Here is a 26,832-nt window from a genome sequence, read left to right as displayed (position 1 = left end):
TCATGTGTACTTTATCTGGTGAGTTAAAGGGCTCGACTCCCTAGCACATGTGTTGCAATCATTCGCACATGGCCGAAGTTACACAGCTGACCATTACACTGGCGTAAGGTTTCGTACAAATTATAGTCATGGGACGTGGACCTGGACGCGTTAAAGGTGGCAAAGCGAAGAGATGGAAAAAAGGACATAGTAGTAGTACAAATCCGGTGTCCAAATCACATAGAGAGGCAGCAAAAGGCCATTTCTTTCATCGAACAACTTCAGGTATTTATACATTCTCGACCCTGTTTTAAAAATGGCAGTCAAGTGATCATTGTAAAACATTTTCCAGTGAAATACATGTTTGAAGTACATTTATACTATTGGGATGTCTCAGAACGGTTGTCCCATCAATAATAAATAAAAATGTCAATAACAGATTGAATGATAACGCCATCCCGGTATCTTTTTTGTATCTACAAAAATAACTGGATAAATTTACAATGTTTTGAAGTATCAAAAGTCTTGTTATGGACTTAATGTTTGATCAAAAATCATTTGTTCTTATAATCTTATATGAACATACATCATGCATGTATATGTATAGATGTACATAACGTTAAATACATAGAGAGATACATAGGTAGATGTATCATGCATAGATTATACCATGTGGAAGTATACTTCCATGATTATACATACATACATACATACATACATACATATGTATCATACATACTACATACATATACATACATACATACATACATACATACATACATACATACATACATACATACATACATACGAACACATGTATACATACACACATATATACATATACATATGTATGATACATACTACATACATATACGTATGTACATACATGCACACACACACATACATACATACATACATACATACATACATACATACATACATACATACATACATACATACATACATACATACATGCACACACAGCGAGAGAGAAGAACTCGCTCTATACAATTTGATGTGAGATATTTTGTTTTTTCTGTAGGAGGAAGTGGTTTAACACAAAAAGCATTGAAACGTCATGATGAAGCTGTTCTTAATACTGATGACATAGACATACAAGATGCTGATAAGAAATCATGGGATACAAGCAGTGACAAGACCTATGGTACATTTATGAGTGGACTAAGTGACTGCACTAATCCTACATTTGATAGAGTCAAAACTTTCTGGGACAATAACTCAGCCAGTCATAAAGAGGTGAATACTTTGTTTCCAGTTTGCAATTTTGGTTTGCTCAAATGGAAAACAAATGCCGAGCTGTGCTGTGAAACTACTCTTGTTTTTTGTACGTATTTCTACAGTGCATGTACAAATAGTGTTGTTTTAGTTGTACTTTTATGTAAGAATATTTTACACTACTGATGCCATCAAACATACACATATGTATTCACATAATATTATATCTATATTAAAAATAAATTTCAAAAAGATGCAGTAAAAAATACAAGGTTTAATGTTGGCATAGTGACAGTGTTACTCAATTTGTAGGCAGTACTGTTTACTTTTAACTGAAACGTGTTAGTTATAACAAACCTGCATATCTCAGAGTAGGTGGCATATTCAAAATGTGACCAGATATCTAGTTGTCAATATTTGTCTATATGATGTAGGCTATCCTTTGATCTGTTGCATTGAATATTGTACTTGATAAAACTGTAAGTTATGATATTTGTATTATCTACATGTTTTCATATTTGTTTGCAAATTTTGTTTTTCATTTTAATGTAGATCTGTGCTGTGTTAGCTGCTGTCACAGAGGTCATAAGGTCAAAAGGTGGAAGTGAGACAGAAACGGAATATTTTGCTGCTTTGGTAAGTATGTAGTCTAGCTGTTAGACTCAGGCAATTTTTCTAACTTTGAAAGTGACCACAGGTCGCATAGCATGTAAGGTATTGTCGATGGTTTGCCAAAAGTACTGTCATCATCAGCTTCTGTTCGGGAACCTTTCGAGTACAGAGCCGAAGTCTTACAACAAGACTAGTGTGGATGGTGAATGATTCTAAACTTGAACTTGGTACAATGTATTGGTCTTCGTATGACCAGGATCAGACACTCAACTTTGAAGTTGTAATCATATACAAAGCAATATAATTCATGACAATGGCACATCAGCTATGTGGGAACTAACACAGAACGTAAACTATTATCAATGGAGGTTTATGTAATTACACTCACAGTAGGGTGGTGTTTCTGATAGCAAGCTTTCTTCAAGTGGCCACACATTCAACCATAGACCTACTTTTGTGTAGGGTCTATGATTCAATCTAGTTTAGTGTTTACATTATCTTGATTACAGGTGATTACACAGTCCAATTTATTCAATATTTGTTTTTATTTGATTTAGATGACAACGCTAGATTCAGTTGATACCGAGGATTCTAAAGCCGCCGTTTTGTATCTCTTGAATATGGTTTTAAAGAGGTGAGATTCATAAATAAGTGATTTACAAAATGTGTTTTATTTATTTATTTAACTTTGACAAGTTTTGTCCACACAGGTGACAAACACCTATAAACGTGGACCCTAAAACAAATATACATAGAAATAAAAGACAATCCTCAAAAACTACAGTTACAATACAAGATAAATGGAAACAGACTAAATTCAAGACAAGTGATTATCCAAACCTCTCCAGGGACATGGATTTTGTTCAGATATGCAGTCAGTTTGGTTAATCGCCTTTGTGGGTGGGGCATAATTTCCCTGTGCCAGAAACACCATGAAAAATGGACACATCAAACTCCCAAGTTGTCTACATAACATAATATCAAATACTGTACCAATGTAGTTGAGTTGTTCATTATATTTATCAACATCATATATATAGAAATAAGGCGACCGATTGTCTGATGCATGAGGTACATTAAGAGAACGTGTTATGAACAATTTTTAGGACATGATACTGTATTTGAATGACCAAACAATGTGGATAATCAGAGTTTGACTGTAGCAGCATTTTGAAATTTGTTTTCAGAGTGGCACCCCCTGTCTTAAAGAGTAGATTTTCTATGGTGAGTAAACCATTACTAGACATCTTAGCACAGTACGGTAACAGCACAGTGACGCCACTTCTAAGATCGACATTGTCTTGTTTGGCCACCATGCTACGAGTACAAGAAATTGCTGTCTGGAATGACTCATCCACAGTGCAAGTCTATCATGGTATTCTCAGCTTCACTATCCATCCAAAACCAAAGGTTAGTATTAAAGTTAGCACTTTATTTTCAGCTGTTGGATTCTTTTGTAGGCTGTTGACAAAGATGTGCAATGTTGACTGATGTACAGTTCCCAAATCGTGTTCTAAATGGTGGATACCATTTTTACACAAAATTAGTATTTGTACTTTATCAAAAATTTACAAGAATTCAAATTCAAATAAATAGGGAAAAGTCACAAAGAAAATTGCCAAGTATTTTCAATAGAATGTAATTAACATTGGAACCATAAAAGTTACTTGAAATGTAAAAATTCATTCTCTCCGAGTGTGACGTTAGGTTTCAAATTGACAGTAACAAACCAACAAAGATTGGCAACAGTGAACAATTACTGGTATGTATGAATAGATTCCGGCAGAATTATCATGCACTGGTCTGCTTCACCAAGTACATTGAGTAGAATCAGAATCAGAATCATTCATGGAAGAAACTTCAAAGTTGCATGGAATTAGAATCAGAATGAGATTCATCTTAGGTATCCTTCTTTGGGATAATTGCTATGGAGTACTGGAACTCAAAATTTTGCATTATTTGGAAGCTGATGATCAAGGTATATAGTTTTGAACTCCATGTTAATATTGCTTTCATTCTTCAAACCAGGTACGGAAAGCTGCTCATCACGCTGTGTGTGCAATATTAAAAGGTAGTATGTTTATGACACAAGGCGAATCACCACCATACCACCCTGCTGCTTCTACCACTGCTAAATTTTGTATTCAACAAATGGAGACCACAGGAGGTATGTGACATTAGATCTCATAACATCAGTGTGAAATGAAATTGTGATACAATGCCATACCCTCTACATATGAACATTTATGAAAACTGTGGACTGTTTATTTAAAAACAACATCAAAAACTTGTATGCGTGATACCAGGTTAAACATATCTGTCAGCTTCTTCAAATCACAACAGTATGTTACTGTGTAGAAGGATTTGGGAGGGGTTAAGCACTATTTGTAAGTCCCAATGGTCGGGTTGCAGGTTGGAGTTCTGAAGACTTTATGCTAAGACCCTAACTCATTTTAAAGCTCCAGTTGGTATACAATTTTGGTTTTCATCCCAAGTAGTAATTACTTGTGAACAAACAAATACCTCCCATGGAGAGAGGATTAAATGTCACAATTTAAAAAGATGGTTATTAATATTTGAAAATTTTGTTGGATGCATTGTGTAAGATTCTAGTCTTGTATTTCTTTACCTTCTTTAGGTAGTGGTGAAGGCCATGTCACATTGCATGTGCTAGGATTGCTGAAAGATATTTTAGCTGTGTTTCCACAAACTAGTCTAAAGTCAACCTGTGAAACTATGCTGAGAGTGATGACTCTGAGTAATGTGGTAAGTTAGATTATAATTTATACCATGCCCGAGCCAAGTTGAACAAGAAATATGGAATATATACTCTGGTCGACCTATGTCATGACAAACGTGTCATTACGTCACTGGTTCTGCTGTGTTCAAAATATGAGTCAAAACATTCAAAATTACCATTATTTTCCCCAATTTTTCTGTAACATTACCAATGCTGGTATAATTATGTTATTCACCAATAGTTTTTATTCATTCAACTGGACAATTCTTGTGACTTTAGGTTTAGTCACTACTTGTCTAGTGATCTGTAGTGACAACGCCCCTTAGGTCACTCATATTTTCCTTGGTTGAACAAAACTAACCTAGAATGGAGTCAGTGGAGTATTAAAACAACAATCAAACAAGAATATAGAAATAGAGTTTTATTTTTATTTCAGTCTTTTGCACAAACTACAATACTTGAAATGTGATATGTACCATAATACATGTACTCAATATGTCTATTTCAGCTGGTAACTTCATGTGCCATGCAGGCACTCCATGGAATGTTTACAGCTAAACCAAAATCAACTAGTTTACCAGCTGATATGAATGCCCAGCTGATTAATGCATTGTATGATTACCAACCCAGTGAGAGTGACGTCCAACCGACATTAGCATGGTTGGCAGTCATGGATAAGGCACACTGTAATTTACAAAGGTGGGAGGCTCTATTATATTTTGTCTCCCCTTATACCTCCATGGTCAGACTCATATGAAGTCCACAGTCTGTTGAACAGTTGTTGATATAGACCATGGAGTATCTTGGTCATAAACAACTGTGACTGGGGGAAAATAAAATATGTGCTTACATTTTATCAGATTAGAGGCTATCTCAAGTTCTCGCTTCACATCGTCTAGCTGAGTGAGAAATCATGAACCAAATGTTAGAATGATGTAAACTGTATAAGTAGTGTCCTGGTATGTACCATATTGGGACATTTTGTAACTGCCACAATAAACACTAAGGTAGTAACTTATTATTTGGCAGAATTCTGTGATTGATTAACAATGACATGGTGTTAATGACTGTGTGAGTGGCTGTGGTTAAATTTGAAATTTTATCTCAGTTCCTCATTGAGCTAGACATGAGAATGGATAGCCTCTAGACTACCGTAGTATATTATATGCAAGCATATTTACTACCTGATGAATTTAAATTGTGGACTGTCTGTCAGATAGAATCTTAATTTTGTCCTCCAGATTCATGATTTAATGTATAAAATATGTCAAATAGTTCTCGGTATTGAAAATTCAATTATATATAAATTTACTGAGTATACTCAATACTGCTGCTATGTGTTAGAGCACATACAATGATAGCATCTTTATGCAAGGTTTCTATACCTAAGTTTACATAGTTCTGTTTCTATTTATCTTCTGTATGCTGTTGACAAAATCTGACATTGTTTTTTCTCTGCAGGTTAGATGAAAGGTTATGTGTAAGTCATTTACCCAGACTCTTTGGTACAGCAATGAAATGTTTGGCATCAGAGAAGAGAGAAATAACACAGGCAGCAAGTGATGCTTTGAAGGTAACATATTATTAAACTATGTTTGTGTGTATGATGTCATAATGTACATCCACATCAATATTCTCCTGGACAAGATAACAAAACTTTTGCCTGATCACAGTCCAAAGGAGACCATTATAGTGCTTTCACTTTTTCAGTCAGTAGATTCAATTGTTTCTTTTCTTTGATGGCAACATTTCCCCCCCAAAATAGTTTGTCAAAGTGGTAATGCTGAGAATTACATCCTGAGTTCTTTTTTACCTAGAAATCAGAAGTGAAACATGTTGTGAGATAAGGTTTGACTTTGACAAGAATCAGAGGGAAAGGCAGAATGAAAAGAGAACAGATTAAAATCTCCTAAAGTTATTATAGTTTCTGAGCAAAATGGATCACGCAAGATTGACTCCACATGATGGCGCATTTGTTGTGAAGTCCATCTTACAGTACATGTAGTGATGTGTGTTTCAGTGTGAGCATGTATGTTTGATTTTTGTACACTTGTACATTGCCTAATTTCTTCAATTGACTAATTTCTTCAAACTTGGCACAAAGCAATACATTTCAGTTGTATTTGTACATTGCTAGATTTCATCATATTTGACATAAATATAGTAAGACTATAATATATTGACAGATTTCTTCAAATTTGTTGCAAAACGATGTCTCAACTTGTAGTGCGACACAACTGATTTCTATAAACATGGCACAAAAATGATACATCATATTTTCAAGCATACAATGTAATATTTTGTACATATATTGTAGTATCACCTAGCAGACATGTTCATTTAAAAAATCAACTTCAAAATATTGTCCTTGAAGTTCATGCTATGCAAAATGACTGATGGGTGTGTTTTTACTTTTATTTCCAGGAGTTACTACATGAATGTGTTGAGCCAGCAGCTGATAGGCTTAGAATGGAAGTGCAAAATGCCCCAGCTGGAGCTCTAACATCAGCTCATAAAATGTTTAAAACAATTGAAAATGGACTAGCATATAAATACCATGCATCATGGGGACTTGTACTACAAATACTTGGGGTCTTCTTTGAGGTGAGTCTCAGGAATGGGTTCTGTGTTTTGTTCTGAACACTAAAATAAGATAGTCTTATGTTCACCAATAAGATAAACAAAATTCATTCAAGAAAAGTGAAAATGTAACACTCTATCAAGAAATTTTTTGTTAAATTGATAACCAAGTTTGTTATTTAAGGTATTCTTCAATCATTAAAAACATTTTTGGAAATTTATTTTGACAATGCTCATTTTTTTATCATGCCAAAAAATACCCTTAGAAACAACAAGGCTATTCAAAATCTATGGCCTATTAAACTGTCCTGAACTTAGTAACTCACTATCATAATCTTTACATATTGTATACGCACAGGTTCTTGGCAAACAGTGTCATGCAATGATGAGGAAATGTCTACAATCAATGGCTGATTTGAGAAGTACACACCAGTTCCCATTTATTTATGACTTAGATAAGGCCATAGGTATGGCTATTAGAAGTATGGGTCCAAAACTGGTTTTAGATGCTGTGCCGTTACAAATCACTGGAGATGAGTAAGTCTAAGAAACAAACAAACACACAACTAGATTTAGATGCTCACTGGAGATGAACAAGTCCAAAAAACAAACAAACATACACAACACACACAATGGGATTTAATGTTTCAGATCTGTGGAGATGCTTAAGTCTTACAAAAAAACGTTGTAAACATACACACCTTCACATACAAGTTGATTGTTGTTGTATTTTAGTGAAATAATAATGACACTTCAAATACCAGTATAGATAACATTGTATAGATAACAATAATCTGACAATACATTGCAATGGCGCCCATTTTTATCTCAATTTAGTATTATCCACCAAAAACTTGCTTCATCTTTTGATGCTAGCCATTACTGATAAATTGATGTCTGCAAAGTATTACTTCTGGTATGTTTTAATTTACATGTTACAAAGTCAAACCAAATGTGTTGCCAGTTCAGACGTTGCATTTCACATAGCAATTTGTACAACGAAGACAGAGCTGTATTGATGTTATAAATGTAAGACACCCTGCAGACATTCATAACCATACTTCACTGTTTTTCACTTCAACAGAGATAATTATGATTTCCCAAGGAGTTGGTTGATACCCGTACTAAGAGACAACATTAGACAAACTGAACTACAGTTCTTCATCAAATATTTCCTTCCACTTGCTTCCAAACTCAAAACAAAATGTAAGTTTTTATGTTATTGATGAACTTGTGGTATCTTCGTTGTATATAGTGTTTTTAGTAGTCTACTGTAGATAGATAGAGGCACTAAGTTGTATGTAGAGACTTGGTGAAGTAGAAATCTCATGATCCAAATAAGTTTATCACATTTTTTATATGGTTGATTCAGTCATACAGTCTCGTCAGATTAGAATTCTGCCATCAGTCAAATCCCTATAGTCCTAATCTCCAGAATAATGTTTTGTTCAGTAACACTGAATGGCTAAAGCACACCATAGGCTTTGGTGAACAAATAAGTCTTCAGTTTTGTTTTGAAACAATCCAGGCTGGAGGCTTGATGAATGCCAATTTGGCAAAGAGTGCCATAGTTTGAGAGCAACATGTGAAAATGAACAACCTTGGTCGATGATTTATCTGATTTGCTATACCATTCAACTGTATTTTTCAATGTGTTTCTTTTCAGCCTTAGAACTGCTACAAAGTGGTCAAATGGTGGAGAGTAAAACCTATGATATTCTACAATCACAAGTATGGTCATTATTGCCAGGGTTTTGTACCAGTCCTACAGACCTAGTCCAATCTTTTAAGAGTATTGCCCGTATTTTGGGCAGTGTGTTGAATGAAAGAGCAGATCTCAGACCTGATGTTTGTAGTGCTATTAGGTTACTGATCAGTAAAAATCTAAATAATGGTAAGTAATAATCTCTAAAATGGCCGAGGTGATTCTTTCCATTTTAGCAAACTAATTTTTGGCAAAGATGATGAAATTCAGTGGGGATTATCCGTCATGGTGTCCATATATGTGTGAAAATGTATTTGTGCAATAGTTCACTATAACCATAAAACCATTTTTTTTAAAAATTGCATAATTTTTGTCTTACTTTATTCAAGTAGTTTTTGACTTGGCATATTCAAGTAGTTTTTCTGATTACTTGCAATTCTCTGATAGCATTTTTTTTTTGAAAGCCATTTTCCTGTTTTTATTTTTGCAGAGGAAAACAAAGCAGAAGTTGCGAGGTTTGGCAAGAATTTCCTTCCCATTTTATTTAACATTTACACAACAGTCGACACCGACAAACGAGATACTACAAGATTCACAGCTCTGGAAACTATCAAAATGTACCTTATTATCACTGATACCAAGGTAAGGTTACCATGGAAACAGACAGTCACATCTGAGTTACAGTTTACACCTTACATCACTGACTATGGTCACTTACAATCAGTCGGTGAATTTTGACTTGTTTGAATTTTTAGAAAATACGTCATACCAGACTACAGAACAGCTTCAGTCTACAACATGTGTTTGTTTTGACATGATTTGTTCATTTCAAGTTTTTGAGAAGAGCAGCTATCAAAAAATGTTTCCATCCTTGGATAGAGAAACCATACAGGCTTGTTAGGGGAATCAAAGAAGCTATGTACATCAGAACATGACAACCATCTCGAAACAGAGATGTGGTGCTGGTAAATTTTATCACCTGTATGGGACAGTATGTTGAAGTCTTGCATGTGTAAAGAACCTGACTTCACATTCCTGACGAAGACTTTAGGACTCTGCTTGAAAGCTAGGATTTATTCAAGTATTTTGGTGCACAACAAAGTTTTAATTTATTGGTAACCATTAATCTACTTAGATGAGTCTTCATCTTAAAATAAAATTCTTCATTTTCTTTTTTTCAGCTTGTGAATGGTTTCTTAGACAAAGCAGCAGAAAAATTGACTAAATCTGATGTGACATCATTGGTCAAACATGCTGTGATGGATCTCTGTATGTCTATGGTTCCATTTGTAGATGTAGACAGACTAAATATGGTGTACAAGACCATAACACCTTACCTACAGGTATTAAACTTACACATCTTTCTTACCAAATATTTCATCACAAGAAATTGCTTTGATATTTCCCTTTATTGTCACTCACTCTTTTACATTAATATGATATATTGAGATGCAAATATGCCATTTTTAAAATGTACTGTATATTCAAGTCCTTTTCTTTGAATTTGACACTGTAAATCTTACGCATGTACATTGGTTGACTACTTGTAATAAATATGGCATATTCTGGTTGCCAACTTTGTCACATATAAGGGTGCCCTAGAGTGGGCAATATGAAGACTGATACTAGCCAATCACATGGCAGTACTGAAAGCTGTTAACAAAAGCATCTAAAATAACTCCATGAGTTCCTAGAAATTACTTCCTAAATGTGACAAAAAGTTGGACAAATGATTGAACTGTGTGTCAAACAGCGTCAAGAAAAATATGTCCACCGAGTCTCAGATTTTGATAAGTTTATAATACATTTATTACAGCGTCATGATAAAACACTGCAGAAGAAATCTTATCGTATTTTGGAAGAGATTTGTGGAAGTTCTTCCGACGCCAGTCAGACGTTTGTAGAAGACAATTTATCAGGGTTACAAGAGATACTACTCAAAGCATTGTCATCGTCTGTGTCAGCATCCAAGGCAGTAAGTTTATCACTTTATTCCTTTTTGAAGCTTTTGATTTCATCCAAGTGCAATTGATATAGCATTCAAAAAAACAGATTTTTGATATTGAAGTATGCGCGCACACACACACACACACACACACACAAACACACACACACACACACACACACACACACAATTTAGTGCAAAGAAATTCATTGTTTCTCCATCCATTCCAGCCAAGACTTCGATGTCTGACCCACCTTGTAAAGAGGCTACCCAGTGAACCAACTGAATTGGCTGAAGCTATAGTAGGAGAGGTGATTCTATGTACCAGGGAAGTTGGTATCAAGGCAAGACAAGCTGCATTCACTTTATTAGTTGAACTTGGTAATATGCTGATACGATGCAGTGATAAAACTAAACAAGGTATGGTGTTAAAACTGTCACCCTTCTTTTTTTTCAAAAAACTAGATTTCTCAGATGTAACACTTCATGTTTTCCATAGACTGACTGTCTCAACCAAAATGGTTAGGCCAATGAATTTGTCATGCTATGCACCAACATATTTTTTATGTATTGTTGTTGTTGTGGTGGTGGTGGGGGATGTGTGTTTGTTGTTGTTGTTTTTTTTTTTTTGTTGTTGTTGTTGTTGTTGTTGTTGTTGTTTTTTTTTTTGTTTTTTTTTTTTTGGGGGGGGGGGGGTTAAAAAGCAAAGGGAACAATGAAAGGAATCTTGAAATCCGTTGCTTATAATGTTCATATTTAGAGAAGAATACTTAATGTCCAGTAGATCTAATTTGGTTTAGATTTCATTTGTGTTCTTTTCTTTTTTTCAGAATGTATTAGAGACTACATCCAAATGGTGTCAGCAGGTTTAGTACAATCTCCAACCATGGTCAGTGCTACAATTGTGGCATTAACAAGACTACTGTATGAATACAAAGGTAAGTCCTGTCACAACTGATCATATAGTAATGAACCAAATACGTTGTAAAATAATGTTGTAAATTTTTTTCTGATAACATATGAAATCAAGTGATACTTTATCAGATATTGTAGAAACATATTCTGACCAATAATAATACAAAAATGTATTGGTCACACTAGTTTTTCTTACCAATAAATTTGCACAAATTTACCGATCACAATTTTTCTAACTGATAATGTAGCAAAAGATTTACTTATAATATATCATTATAGATCACATATTAATTTTGTGAGATTATGTTGAATTAGTGATTGTCAATCAATTTGTTGAAATAGAGGGAAATTCAAGCCAGGTGTGATTTCTGGAAGTAAATGCTAATTAAAACCTGCATATATGGTATTAGCAACAATTTTACAAGATTGAAATATGTTTTGAAAAAAACTTTTACATTTCAAATGATATAATAGTACTTGTTTTCTTTTTCTTGATAGATGTACTTGCAAGTAGTCTGGTTGGTGAACTGATAGACAATATTTGTATTTTATTGAAGTCTCGTAATCGAGAAATTGTCAAGTCAGCGTTGGGATTTGTAAAAGTTCTCATCACCGTACTGACTGATGTAGCTTTAGCACAACATCTACAGAAATTAGTAAGTTGATTTGATTTGTACTTCATCGTGAATTAGCATATCACCATGGTTACCAAAATTAGTAATTTGATTTGATTTGTACTTCATAATGAATTAGCATATTGCCATGGTCACAAAAATTAGTAATTTGATTTGATTTGCATTTAAAAAATTAGAAATATTGAAAACCCAAGTTTTCATCTGGTGTAATGTCATACAATAGTTTAGGGTGTCAAGTTCATTTCTATAACTTGTTTGTGTACACAGATTGACAGTATGGTGACTTGGAACAGTGATAGTAAACACCACTTCAGATTTAAGGTCAAACAACTCTTTGGTAGACTTATGAAGAAATTTGGGTAAGTTTACATCACAGCTATTCTCAAACCAGCATTGATATACAGTTGTCTATGTCTTGTTGATAGCCAAGGTTATCCCTTAGAGCAACTTAAATTTGTCCACAACACTGTAGGAAATATCATAAATGTATAATATCTGGGTTTTTTTTTAAGAAATGAATCTTTCATGTTAAACCTGACATCCTGTTTTTTGGGTGTAATCACATAGATTTACTAAAGTTAGAGAAACATGATATGCTAAGATTCCTAGGGTTAAATATCTATTATTAGTTTTTAAGAATTTGTACAATTGATGGTTTGTATATGAATAAATTTGTTTCAATATGTAGTAGTTGTGATATATCTATTCTCTTTGTGAGAGTCAGGATTTAACTTAATCTGTAAATACATGTATTTTACCATCTGATAATTGCAGGTATGAAGTCATCTACAAAATGGTACCAGAAAGTTACCATAAGATGATGAAAAATACTCAGAAGATACAAGAAAGGAATAAGAAACGTAAAGCAATCAAAGAAGCTGTCAAGACATCTGAAGATGATGACGTGGAAGAAATTACAGAAAGTAAACCTAAAGTAGAAAGGTAAGTTCGTTGTTCTTGTCATCGTTGTCATCACCACCGCCGCCACCGCCATCATCAGTTTGCAACTTGCCTCAGACCACCAAATTGTGTTGTGAATTATCAAAGATTTTCCATATTTCTCCATTTTAAACACTTCAAGACATTGAGGAAATTTTTGTTCATGTAGCACGCCCTCACATGGCCATAAACTGCAAATTATTGACCTGTCAGACAGCTTTCTTTCTAACAGAAACTATCAGTGTCATTTTTGAGAAGTTGTGGCTTCAAATTTGGTAAGTCAAGGAGACCAAATCTTCACAACGAGAAAATTTGTTATGGCTTTACTAATTATTAGAAATGTAAAGTAACAAGATCTTAATTAGCTAAATCATGATGTTATGAAGGATACTTTGGAAGTCTTGAAAAACAAGTATCTGGTTAAAAATTTTCATTTGTTAAATTTGAACACAAATATTCCCATTTTATGATGTAAACTGTTCTAACTTACAGCATTGAAGATTTGTTGAAAGATACTGACTCTGAAGAGGAGGAGGAAGAAGAGAAACCAACAAAGAGAAATAGGGATGCAAAGAAAAAGAAAAGTGCTGCATGGTTACAAGAGGATGCTGATGAGGCACCCTTAGATTTCTTAGATCCTGGGGTGTCTAAAAGAGTACTTGGTAAGATGCTTGTCACTGTCTCCCCTCTCACAAAATCATTTTTTTTTTTTTGAAAATCGTCAGATTTTATGACTGCTGTAGCAACTGTAATTGTGTGTGTGTGTGTGTGTGTGTGTGTGTATGTGTGTGTGTGTGTGTGTGTGTGTGTGTGTGTGTGTGTGTGTGTGTGTGTGTGTGTGTGTGTGTAACAATTAATGTATGTTATTGTGAGACAGCATAGTATATATTTTGAGTACAAATTGACTGCTTGCATCACAGTCACATGTTTCTATGTTTTGCATTGCAGCAACCAAACCCAGTGCAGCTGGTATTGATAAGGGTAAATCGGGTATCAAACATGACTTTAAACTGGCACCTGATGGTAGATTCATCATCACGGAGGGAGATGATGAAGAAGAAGAGAAAGAAAAAGAGAAAGGAAAAAAGAGAAAAGTGCCCGCTGGTTTAGATGACTTGGATGAATTGATGGAAGAAGCTGCCCCTCCAAAGGTTAGCTATGCATCCCTAGTTTTTTATGGTCTGTTCTATTTATCACTTGCCTGTTGGGTGATACAAATGAATTGTGGGGGTGGTAAGGTACCAGTCATAAATACAAGAAATGTGTATGCTTTCATTGTACAGGTTGAGATCCGGTAGCTAGGCTAGGTTCTACCTTGGTCTGTTCAGTTGACCACATGTAACTGGGTGATAGAAGTCAATTGGAGGGGTGATAGGGTACAAAATGAGGGGAGGATACAACTCTACTGTGTAAATTATTAAAAATTCACATTTCATTGCAGTAGGGTGAAATTTACCAACAGATTTATTCTTTTTACCCATCAGTCAAATCGTAAGCGTAAATTTGATGACGGCGATTCTGATGATGATATGGTAACAAAATATAAAGGTAAGTACATGGAGTCAATTTGTAGTATTAAGTGTGTAACTTGTCTATGGCAAGTATAACAAATTGTACTCTGTGTGTGTGTGTGTGGAAAATTGTAACTTTGGACCAGGTCTTGAATGAATGAATGACAAAGTATGGACTTAAACAAGCTTTTCATGCAAATGTAAGGAACTAAACAGCAATAAAGTGGCCTTCTAAATAAACACATATACACTGTTGACCAAGAGTATGCAATGTAGGTTTATAAGTCCATTTGTCAAAACAAAGTAATACAGACACATGTATAACAAGTTTTTTCCTTGTTCCCCTTAGCTGGTGGTAGTGGTATTCACCGACCTGTCAAAGTTGCCAAGAGACAGAAAGAACCAGGAACTGAATACAAAGCCAAGGTCAGTGAAGAGTACTTCATTATCAAGGTCTTCAACTCATGATGTACATAGTGAATTTCAATTCATGTCAACTACTACCACTTCGTTAAAAATTATATCATTTTTGATTATGTGCTGTAATGATGCACCTATTGTAAATTTCACTTAATGTGTGTGAAGCCTGTAGTAATAACATTCACCTGAATCTATTCTATGGACTTCATATGTGTACAGTGAGATTTGGCAATAGCTGTATTGAGCCATTGCAAAATATGCATTTATTTGCTATATATCTTTCACAACATAAAAACTATGGAATTATTTGTGATGATGTAGACTGCTTCTAACTAAACAGAATAAGAATTCAGAGTGACTCTGATGTTCTATTTCAAATATCAAGAGACAGATTATTCCAGGATTGATTACATCACCATGTTCCAGGTATCTTGCACTTTTTGAACAGTGCACAAATACAATATACTTCATAGGAAATATATTAGTATAGCACAGTAAGGCCAAACAGTCTCTGTCCAAAGAGCCAACCTCGCCTGATTTGACCCCTGACCCCTCTCATTTTGCACACAACAGAAAGCTGGTGGTGACATGAAGAGAAGGGGCAAACCTGATCCATTTGCATATCTACCATTGAATTTCAAACAACTAAATAAAAGGTGAGTAATTGCCATGGCAACAGTATGGCTGAAGGTGTTTGGTCACCTGTTTATGGTAAGTATGAAGGTTAAATGGTATCTTGTAATCAGAGAACATGTGCATATTCTCACAAACCTGTCTCGCAAAAAAGAGTTTTTACATGTATATATAGGTACCGATGATTTAATTTTAACTCAGACTTCAATATTTACCACAAGTAATAATATATGAAAACACAATTTCTTCTAAAAATGCAAATAGTCATGACATCCTAAAGTTATCAGATATGAATGGGTAAAATAAAAACAAAACTGAAAATAAATTTTATGTTTTATACACAGCAGTGTTTCAAGACACTTGTTTTGTTTTGTTTGTTTAGGAAAAAGATCAAATCTGCCGGACAATGGAAAAATATCGTTGGGGCAGCTAAGAAAGGAGCTAGTATTGGACGGAAGATGAATGCTCAGAAGAGAAAAGGCCGTAAATAAACTGGTGTCCATTCATTGATGAAAAATCTTGCATTGCACATCATTTATGTGTGACATGTAGGAAGAAGTGAAGACTGACATAACTTTATCTATTTGTAGATTGAATTTTATTGTAAATTCTGAATTGAATAAATTCATTACCCAAACTAATATTGATAGTTGTCTGTGTTGTATAATACAAGTGTTGTGCGATATCTTCATTTCGAATTGATCGTAGCCCTCATGTGGCAGGATGTTGAAAACTTTTGTCTTTATTGACAGAGGACGATACTACATCAGGTGAATAAATTCATTACCCAAACTAATATTGATAGTTGTGTTTGTAGTGTAAATGTATGAGTGTTTTGCAATATCTTCATTTCGAATTGATAGCAGTCCTCATGTGGCAAGATGTTGAAAACTTTGTCTTTACAGACAGAGCAATACGAGAGCTGGCAAACGGTTTTGATTATTTTTAAGAATTCAGAAAATAGCGTTATTGAATTCCATTCCCAGCTTTCTTTAGCCCAAAGCAAGCATGTCACATAGTGTATGGGGTTACATGTATGACAATGTTGGTTTACAGACAAGGAAGTTTCTTCGTTGTCTATTGTCTGTTGATCATCGCATACAGTACATGGTGTACAACCCCTCTGGTAAGTACCTCACATAGTGTAAGGGTTACCTGTATGACAATGTCTGTTAGATCATCATATACCTAATGGTGTACAACCCCTCTGGTAAGCACCTCACATAGAATAGGGGTTACCTGTATGACGGTGTCTGTGAGATCATCACATACCTAATGGTGTACAACCCCTCTGGTAAGCACCACACATAGTGTAGGGGTTACCTGTACATCAATGTCTGTTGGATCATCACATACCTAACGGTGTACAAACCCTCTGGTAAGCAACAGACATAGTGTAGGGGTTACCTGCATGACAATATCTGTTAGATCATCATATACCTAATGGTGTACAACCCCTCTGGTAAGCACCTCAAATAGGAGATCAAGTGTGAACTTGGGATAAAGAATTTTTTGTTGCCATGGCAGTTTAATCTTACATTTTCTGACAAAGTATTTTTTTTCCAGTTTTCAATCTGAATATTTGCACTGTATTTTCTTTTGGTTAAATGTTGGCTTCAAATGTAATGTGAACCAAGTGTCAATATATTTTGTATTCAAGTAAAACCAGGTTGTATAGCATATATCCATGAAAGTCATGTGTATAGTTTCCTTCAATGTAATACTATCCTCAGACAATGTCAGGATGAAGGATGATTTTACATGACACCTAACAAAATATATTTTGTGGTTCCGATTACGCTCAATTTTAGAATAGGTGGGGAAGGTAGATTTTATATATTTTTTTTAAACTTTTTTTTTCATATGTGAGTGTCTAGTTCAGGTAGTTATGTTTTCCGTTGTTTTCTATGTGGTCCCTGTGTTATTGTTTTTTTTTCTCATCAAATGTACAGCCATTATAGATTGGAAGTTCTTATCTATATTGTCTTTTTAAGTTGATGTCAATTTCCGCATCCAGTATTTCTTGCCAGACTTCACAATTTTCGCGATTTTATTATTTTTTTCTCGAATACGTTAAAAAAGTTTAGGGTCGGCAGTGAAAAACTAGGTGGGGTCGAGTAACTGAACCAATTTTTTTTTTTAAAAGGCTTGAGGTGTGCACGTTATGTTTTCACTCTACTAGCCTTCTGGGCCTTTTTGAATAGGATAAATACAGCCTATTCAAGTTATCGTTTGCCGACTTTGTTTGATAAAACCACGTAGAAACCAGTAGGAAACTGCATTTTCTACACTAAAGCAAGATCACAATTTTGTGTTACCCATTTTGTCTAAATGAATTTAAATGTACTGCAACAGAATGCAGACACATGCCATGTGCACCGATGTTGTGATGTCTACGTTTTATGTCTACATGGTCGCACATTAGTTCATTTCCTATAGACAAATTATCGCAAGAAACTCCATTCATTCAATCTTACTATTAAACTCGAATTGTAGCATGTACAGTTTTTCATTGGTTTCTGTGTGGTTGTATCAAGCATAGCCGATGAAACGGACTGTAGCGCCTTACAAACAAGATTTACTCTGAGGGCTGGTTATAAAAGGGATGTTGTAGTTTTTAGATCTTTAAACATCGCATAGCTTTAGTCGCTTTATTGTTGGGTGCATGATCTTGGTGGTCATTGTATCACCCCATACAGTCTGTAAAGTACGCCGTGACGGGGCGCCCTCACACATCGGTCAATCCTCTGAGAGAGGAGGCCGGTGAGGGCGGGGCGACACGACGTATCTATCTGACCTGAGTCATGTCTGACAGATTAACAACGAAGTGACGGTGGTAATTTAAAATCAGGGGCAGTAAAGCTATGCGGCCAGCATACATCATACATCATTGATCATTTGTTTTGTCTATGTCATATCATACAATACATTAACAGTCATAAATACGAAATGCAATAAACACAATGAGATCGAAATGTACAGGGAGTTCGACTTTATTGTCTAATACCATAGCAACGATGTAATTACAAGGTAGCAGGTGTGATAAACAACTAACGTCAAACGATAAAATAGTCCATATAATAAGGCTTTGTCAAGTAATGGTGAATACACTCTCATTATTGAGCTCTTTGCCGAAATAGTCAACATTGTCATATGGTTAAATTTAGTTGAAATGTCCTCAAAAAACTACCCAATTAACAGGGTCCAATAAGTAGTTGATACATGTAATAGGAACTGTAAACACATACCAGTTTGTCTCTCTATTTTTGAAGTATTCTAAATATGGTCAAATTATTCAAATTGAGATTTTTGTTCCCGCTAAACAATTTTAACTCACTGTGCCAAACCCATGTTGTATTATTACCCCATATTATCATGACAAACATTTTTGGTCAAACTCATTAATTAGACAATTGTTTTAATTTTGAAACAGCTTTGTAAGCGATATTAATTGAGACCTAATTAACATTAATTATAAACTAAAAGTCGCTCTATTTAGAGAGTGACAAAAATTACTGATATTTTTTAAATTTTCAACCCATGATAGGTAATATACATACAGTGAAAATACATAACGGGAAAGACCGTGACGAAATCATGTACAGAACGCGGTCAACTCTTCAGATAGCTTTCTTCAACCCTTTGTAAATAAGCCAATAGTATCCCAAATCTGAAAAAAATAAACACAGAAAATATTGTAAGTTTTTATCGTCGAACAAAGACAACCGTAATTTGTTTTGGGTGTCCCAGATATAAGTCGCCATGTTGCCGCTAAATTTGATGTTACTCAGTTGGAGTAGCGTTTTCTCGCATTTTTTACATTTTCAAGCTCACTTCACTACTTCTACGCACAACAAAATCGATATTGTTCTGTGTTGGTCAATATGATGCAAGCTAGCTATTAAGACAGGAGATATATTGAAGGCGTTTATTTAGATAATTTACCAAATAAACCAACATCTGTACACGTACATAACTATCAATGTCCATAAACCAGGCTATTCTGTACACTTCTGATACGAGATCTCAGACCAGTGGTCTACATGTGGTCAGCATAGTGGTCTGAAACTATACTAAAAGACATAATGTAGATCGAACATAGACTATCTAATAAAAGATACCGCACATATTCAATATAAACGTTAAACGTAATATCGGCTAACCTGTAACATATTCACCGAAGGAAAGTTCATTTCTTTAAGCCACTGCCATCTTCCGCAGTTTCTCCTGAACCTTCTGATTCTCCAACTGCACCTTCTGATAATTCTTCACCTAACCCAGGCTCTGCTGCAGCTGCGATAGGAATGGAAGGGGTACGTTAGATATATAATGTACCTGACATATATCAGGCCAGCGCCACGATCGTACGAACACGATCAAATCCAATATATGGATATATGGAATAATGGATTTGGACTCAGTAGTCTGAGATATGGATAAGGCCTGTGTTGCTCGGGTACTTTCGATTTAGTTATTAACTGATCTTTACTGTAATGATTTGTCCTAAAAAGTTCATTCCATCGAGATCGCAGTAAAACTATACACATACCCAGTATTATCAAGCAATGATCCCACGTATACGAACAGTATTTTGTAACTCTAACTCCTTGAGAACACTGATATATACTTTTTATACGTGACTAAGCCACTAACCTTCAGCTTCGCCACTGCCCGCTTCATCTGCTGTTACAGTCAATGTAAGAATGGTAAGAGCCACCAGTATAACGATGAGAGACTTGTTCATCTTGGTAAATATTCACCTGTGAATGAAATGAACGATATCGATATAATTGCTAGATTGCGATAATTTTTGGCCGACCAAAACTTGGCAAATAGAAAGTTTACTGGAATTGATTGCATAGCTAAGTATGTTGTTGGATGGCGGGAAACTTTTGCCGACCAAATTTGAACTGAATACAATGTAATATAAGGACATTTTTGTCGATCGATCAAACTTTGACGTTTTCGACCAATCTGTCATTCTGTGACTTCGATTGTTACACCGCTTCCAACACTTTGAGGCAGTCACTCACATTTTACCGTTTTTTCGGTGATTAGATGAAGAAAGAACCCAGAACAATCAACAGATAGTTGTGGTTCCTTTTTTTCGGAGAATGAAACATGGAACACGGCATGAATGCTTGTATCTTCAAGAAGGGCGGGACATGAGAAACTTTTGACAGATTCAGTCAAACATGAAAATTTCAAATTTTCAGAGGAAAATCAGATTTTAGACGTTGTTTGGATATACAAGAGAGGAAAAAAGTACGGAAAAAAGAAAACAGTGAAAAGTTGGGAGCACCTACCTTATTCCGCAAAAGGATGAGTATAAGCTAACTGTAGCGTTCTTCACGATGAATGTCGTACTTGTTCAGAAAATGTCAAAAGTTTAATTTGGTCTCCTTTTATACTCTCCTTTGACACCAAGTCATATTTTCCACCAATCAATATACCGTAACCTGTTTGGTTGCTAAAATCGTCATCACGTGACGTCATCATTGTGGAAAGCAGTGATTGACATGTGTAAATCATCGTGTGAGCATCACGTGACCATCATTGGTATATGTTCGTTTAAAAATAACATACAATATGTTTATTGAATTCCATTCTCAATTGCCATACATATTACAATACTATGACTACCACAACCATAACCGAAGGAATCTACTATACTATATCGTCAGGTGTACTGTGTGTGTACTGTGTGTACAATGGCCGCCAAAAAATACAAAATTCTACTGTTAGGACCGAAGATTTTTGCAATACATCTCATTAAAAATTATTTGTATTCTTTTTGTGATAACTGGCAAGTTCAAATTTATGTATATTTTCACTGTAAGATTACACTTCATGCCCCATTACCGTGACGGCGATGACAAACTTGCATTGTTTTCTTTTGACAAGATTTTTTTTGGTATTCTCTAGACCACAGACAAGTAACACGTGTCTAGACAAAGATGTGGTGTTCGGCAATGCGGATTTACACATACAGTTATTCGTTCGTTTTGTTGAATAGGTCGGTTTATTATGGGAAGCCGTTCAGGCCAAAAATATTTTTTTATTTTAGCTATAGTATTTTATATTTTTCGTACTTACAAACTAATTTTAACCGTTCATGTACTTTTATTCCATGTTCACATTAATTTAATTGAAATAAGTTTTCATTTATTTGAGAATATTGTTTTATTTTTCGTCAAACCAGAATTATTTTAAGGATTATATATAATTGAAAGTCAAAATATATTTTTTGTTAAAGTTTTTTATTTTATTTTTTAAATTCAAAAAAAAATTTCAACTTTTTTTTTTTTTCTTCTTCCCAACTTTTTTTTTTGGCCGAGTCTGTTGACCAGCGCCTGTCACGAGTACGTCGTGCTCGTGACAGGCATGTCCTTCGACATCCATTACGACGTGTTTCGGCGTCAAATACACCTTCTCATTACCTTCGAAATTGGTCGCTCAAACATTATATCAGATCTCAAAACTGTTAATTTACTTCAGCCGCGTACACACATGTGTACACCGTCACGTTAAGGTTATGACCGCATGTATGATGTATTACATGATGTAGTACGTAAGACACGATCCATGTGCAAAGGGTAAAGGTAGTTAATCTAAAACAACTAAAGTTTGTTGCATCAATAACAATTACATTCATTCTTGTGAAACTGACCAGAATTGAAATAAGATGGTACACTATACTGTGAGCGTGAGCAAAACAGCTTTAGGAACAAAAACGTGAGGAAAAGTGAAGGCGTATTTCCAATGGGTCAGTCAGGTACTACTTCTAGTACGAGCGCATATGTTGATGTCGACCTGATGTATTACATATCAACCTAAACCAGCTTTTATCGCCTTGTTATCATCATCGTCGTCGTCGTCGTCGTCGTCGTCGTCGTCGTCGTCGTTGTTGTTTTTGTTGTTGTTGTTGTTGTTGTTGTTGTTGTAAAGATTCAGTTTACTTCATCGTACATTGTAGTATACATTCTCTTGGTGTTCTGAGTACACATGCATATATCATGAAAAGTTGAGAACAACACGTCTACGTATGTAATACAGCAGGTCGACGTCAACATGTGCGCTCGTACTAGAAGTACCTGACTGACCCATTGGAAATACCTTTACCCGTTGCACATGGATCGTACGCGGCTGAAGTCGCTGGTTGTTGGAAAAAACAGATACTATCACACGTAAATTAAGAGTTTTGAGATCTGATATAATGTTTGAGCGATCAATTTCGAAGGTAATAAGAACGTGTATTTGACGCCAAAACACGAATGTGAAGCTATCATCATATTCATATTCATCTTCACTTTCAAAAGTAGACCTCCACCCTCAATGTGAATATATAACGATAGCTTCACACGTTCATCATCAGTGAGATTCGAAGTCTTCCGAATGGGTGCGAACACGCATTCGGCAAATCACATATGCTCTATTTTTATTTTTGTCAGAGTATCAAAGTATTGTTGTCATATAAAAAACTAATTTGGATGTTTAGTATGCCTTTCCCATATCTTTGAAAATGAAATATCAGTATATCATATGGGTGTACAAATAACCTGTATGAGTAATGTAATAAAATACGGCCTGGATGGGTGTGTTTTGAATCCGTGAGATCAAGTGACAAGGTGATATCACTTGGCCACTTAGTGTCATGGATTGTTTTGATTTCCCGCTATCTTTGAAACCCTACTTAACACTTAACACTGGTGAAATTTACACAAATTGTCAAAATAGTGTTGTCAAGACCACAATTATCACAATGTATGTAGTTCCCTTGATAGGGGAGGGGCAACACAATTGATTGTAAAAAATATGGTCCATGACAACAATAGTTCATGGTGCAAATTTGATACTCTGGCAAAAATAAAAAGAGAGCATGCAAATGCACGCAAGTCAAATGAAAATTAATTACAATCACATGATTTCAACCTGTCAATGAAGGATATGTGATTTGCCGAACGCATGTTCGTACCCATTTGGGAGACTTCGAATCTGATGATGAACGTGTGAAGCTATCATTGAGCGTAGAGGTCAACTTTTGAACGTGAACGTGAAGATGAATATGAATATGATGGTAGCTTCACATTCGTCGCCGGAACACGTCGTAATGGATGTCAAAGGTCACGCCTCGTACTCGTGACAGGCGCCGGGTACGAGCACGACGTGCTCTGCACCGGCGCCTGTCAGCAGACTCGGCCAAAAAAAAAAGTTGGGAAGAAAAAAAAAAAAAGTTGAAATTTTTTTTTGAATTTAAAAAATAAAATAAAAAACTTTAACAAAAAATATATTTTGACTTTCAATTATATATAATCCTTAAAATAATTCTGGTTTGACGAAAAATAAAACAATATTCTCAAATAAATGCAAACTTATTTCAATTAAAACAATGTGAACATGGAATAAAAGTACATAAACTGTTAAAATTAGTTTGTAAGTACGAAAAATATAAAATACTATAGCAAAAATAAAAAAATACTTTTGGCCTGAACGGCTTCCCATAGTTTATACCTTGTATTCGTTTAAAAAAAACATGGCAGACTTATTTACATCCAGAGGTTTCATTCCCCTCTATTATATTTATTCCGAGGTTTGATAAAGATTATCTGATTCGGAAACCAATCGCGATAGGTCAAACCCTCACGCGAAGAAATGACCTGTCCAATTTCCAGTGTTCTGTCAACTTCCATTGGTGACCGTTCCTGGACGATGTTTGTGAATACTCAACATACTAGAACAGGGAACAGGACGAATAGTTAATTTTGCTCTAGCGGTTATTCTGATTTCTAATATTATTTTCTTATTTTCTCTACATTTAAAATAAAAAAGTTTTAAATATTGCCATCATAACTATTGTTTCCTCTCACTGCCCCCCCCCCCCGATTTCATACCGTTAGCAGTCTTATCAGAGCTTATCAACTTTGCATTAATTAGTAGATTGTTAATCTTTCAACAACAACAAAATAAACTCACGGATTATTTGCCCAATTAACACATTGTGCAGTGAGTGTAAACATCTCCAGGTACTTCCATTAGTCGGATTTATGACTTTACTGAAGGAGATTGAAAGTAACACGAATGATAAGAAATGAGAGATAGATGAAGACAATAAACACAAAAATTGACGGAATTCAATCAAAATTGTCGAATCTGGAAATAGCACTTAACGAGGTAAAGCATACAGCTGATGAAAAAAAAAAACGAAGATGAATAAGTTAGGTGATCTCGAAGAAGATACGATACAAATTGATGGATAGTAATGTTGAATTTGAGAGGCCGGGTGCATAGACTTACAGCCGGTGCAAGAGGACGTGCTAGAGGACTCGGACCAATAGTCGCAATGTGCTATAAATTCAAGGACAAATTTAGACAAAATATTATCAAAAAGAGAAAAAAACTGAAAGACACAAAGATATACGTTGATGAAGATTTCTCAAAGCGTACCAGAGAAATAAGAAAGAAGTCGTTTGAGAAAAAAAAGGAAAGAACTTAGAGGGAAGGGTATTAAATCGTTTGTGAATTACAAGAAACTAGTCAGTTATTGAAATGGAGGCAATACTGTTTATATTTATGACGAAACGACTCTATCATTCAACAGGGTCTGGTGAGATATATAGCGGTCAGGCCAGGGCCGTAATATAAATGAGGGTAGTATACATGCATCTAGGGAAATAAGTTTCATGTTTATGGAAAGTAGGGGGTCTTACAACTCATCTCTGGGATAATAATTTCATTGAGTATTGTTCAAATTTTCATATTTTTTGCCTTCTTGAAACTTGGCTTACACGAGATACATGTAAAGATATCAGCACATATTTTCCACAGTTTACGATATTTTCATACACAAGGGAAAGAAAGGGGGGTTCAAAAGGTAGACCTAGTGGGGGAGTAATTGTAGGAGTTTCAATGAGCCCAATCGCTGGTATTAAAGTGGCATATGGATGAGGATTGGGTATTTATTTTGGATTTTGAATTTATAAAACGATTTTTTTTCATGACTTCCTACTTAACAAAAATAGTGTGAAACAATATTGTTTAAGTCTGTGTTTGTAACTTAAGACAAAAACTGTGTAAAATCGTTTATTATTGTACGCACAATGACAAAGAGAGATATTGTACGTACAATAACAAATATTTTACACATTTATTAGTATTTTTGCAATTTATTGAGTTACAAACAAGGAATTGGCATATGTTGTTGCACATTGATTTTTCAACTTGGAAGCCATGGGAAAAATAAATACCAAATCCTCATCCATATAGCCACTTTAAGCGCAGATTATTTTGGTACTGAAAATGATATTTTATTTGGTGCTGTGTACATTCCACCGGAGGGTTCATCTGTGTAAGATAATGAAAATGATGTGTATAAATATTAAATAAAATGAGTTAATTCGATTGAACACAGATTTCAATAAATATATAATGTGCTCGTAGGTGACTTTAATACAAGGATTTCAGAAGATCTTGACTATATACCATATGACGACACAAGTTTTCTTTCAATTCTTGGTGATACGATTTGTGAAATATGTTTAGATGGTATTGAAGACGAATATCATTTCACACTTGTATGTTCATTATATCAAAATTTGATGTTTTCCAACCCGTGTTAAATTCTATAATTTGCTGAGGTCTAAGTCCACAACTGTGTTGAGGAATCTTAGTAAATTTATTTATAAAGCTATGGATTTAAGACAAGAATTGTATATGGATGCCTGATATTGCTTGATAAGTTGATACGTTTCTACAACATTTTACAACCTGTTATACTGCATTCTGCTTTTCATTAAATTATGTAATTGTCATTTTGGCCTGTGGCCTAAAGACGAATGAACAATGTATATATGTTTCCTCTCACTGTTTTTCCACCGATTTCCTACCGTTAGCAGTCTTATCAGAGTTTATCAACTTTGCATTAATTAGTAGATTGTTAATCCTTCAACAAACTTACGGGTTATTTGCCCAATTAACACATTGCA

At 34.9% G+C, this 26,832-nt stretch overlaps 1 protein-coding gene and 1 long non-coding RNA gene across 2 annotated transcripts; one reads left to right on the top strand and one right to left on the bottom strand.

Annotated features, from left to right (window-relative positions):
- Window positions 1-78: 78 nt before the first annotated feature.
- LOC144446499 (RRP12-like protein) lies at window positions 79-16,482 on the top strand. The gene is made up of 27 exons (XM_078136272.1): window positions 79-264; window positions 1,022-1,236; window positions 1,768-1,851; window positions 2,385-2,461; window positions 3,015-3,237; window positions 3,856-3,994; window positions 4,466-4,593; window positions 5,076-5,266; window positions 6,029-6,140; window positions 6,992-7,171; window positions 7,506-7,684; window positions 8,232-8,353; window positions 8,814-9,041; window positions 9,343-9,494; window positions 10,034-10,195; window positions 10,669-10,827; window positions 11,028-11,217; window positions 11,628-11,735; window positions 12,211-12,368; window positions 12,615-12,706; window positions 13,122-13,289; window positions 13,779-13,948; window positions 14,235-14,437; window positions 14,771-14,834; window positions 15,147-15,223; window positions 15,791-15,873; window positions 16,233-16,482. The coding sequence occupies exons 1-27, from the start codon at window positions 129-131 to the stop codon at window positions 16,339-16,341; spliced, it is 3,909 nt and encodes a 1,302-aa protein (XP_077992398.1). The 5' UTR covers window positions 79-128; the 3' UTR covers window positions 16,342-16,482.
- A 2,349-nt stretch (window positions 16,483-18,831) lies between these two features.
- LOC144446694 (uncharacterized) lies at window positions 18,832-21,230 on the bottom strand. The gene is made up of 4 exons (XR_013481972.1): window positions 21,157-21,230; window positions 20,504-20,610; window positions 20,014-20,143; window positions 18,832-19,520 (listed from the first exon to the last, which is right to left on the bottom strand). It is a non-coding gene; the product is annotated as an uncharacterized LOC144446694 (long non-coding RNA).
- Window positions 21,231-26,832: the final 5,602 nt, after the last annotated feature.

This window comes from Glandiceps talaboti, chromosome 15 (genome assembly GCF_964340395.1).
Source record: "Glandiceps talaboti chromosome 15, keGlaTala1.1, whole genome shotgun sequence".
In the NCBI taxonomy this organism is placed as follows: Eukaryota; Metazoa; Hemichordata; class Enteropneusta; family Spengelidae; genus Glandiceps; species Glandiceps talaboti.
Note: the sequence above shows the minus strand (reverse complement) of the source record. Positions and strands in the feature narration are given on the sequence as shown.

What these genes read in the sequence shown, in the direction of transcription:
- LOC144446499 (XM_078136272.1), top strand. Translation starts at nt 129, where the DNA reads ATGGGACGTGGACCTGGACGCGTTAAAGGTGGCAAAGCGAAGAGATGG. An exon ending in AAGAAGCTGCCCCTCCAAAG is followed by an intron (nt 14,438 to 14,770) that starts GTTAGCTATGCA and finishes TTTACCCATCAG; the next exon opens with TCAAATCGTAAGCGTAAATT. An exon ending in TTCAAACAACTAAATAAAAG is followed by an intron (nt 15,874 to 16,232) that starts GTGAGTAATTGC and finishes TTGTTTGTTTAG; the next exon opens with GAAAAAGATCAAATCTGCCG.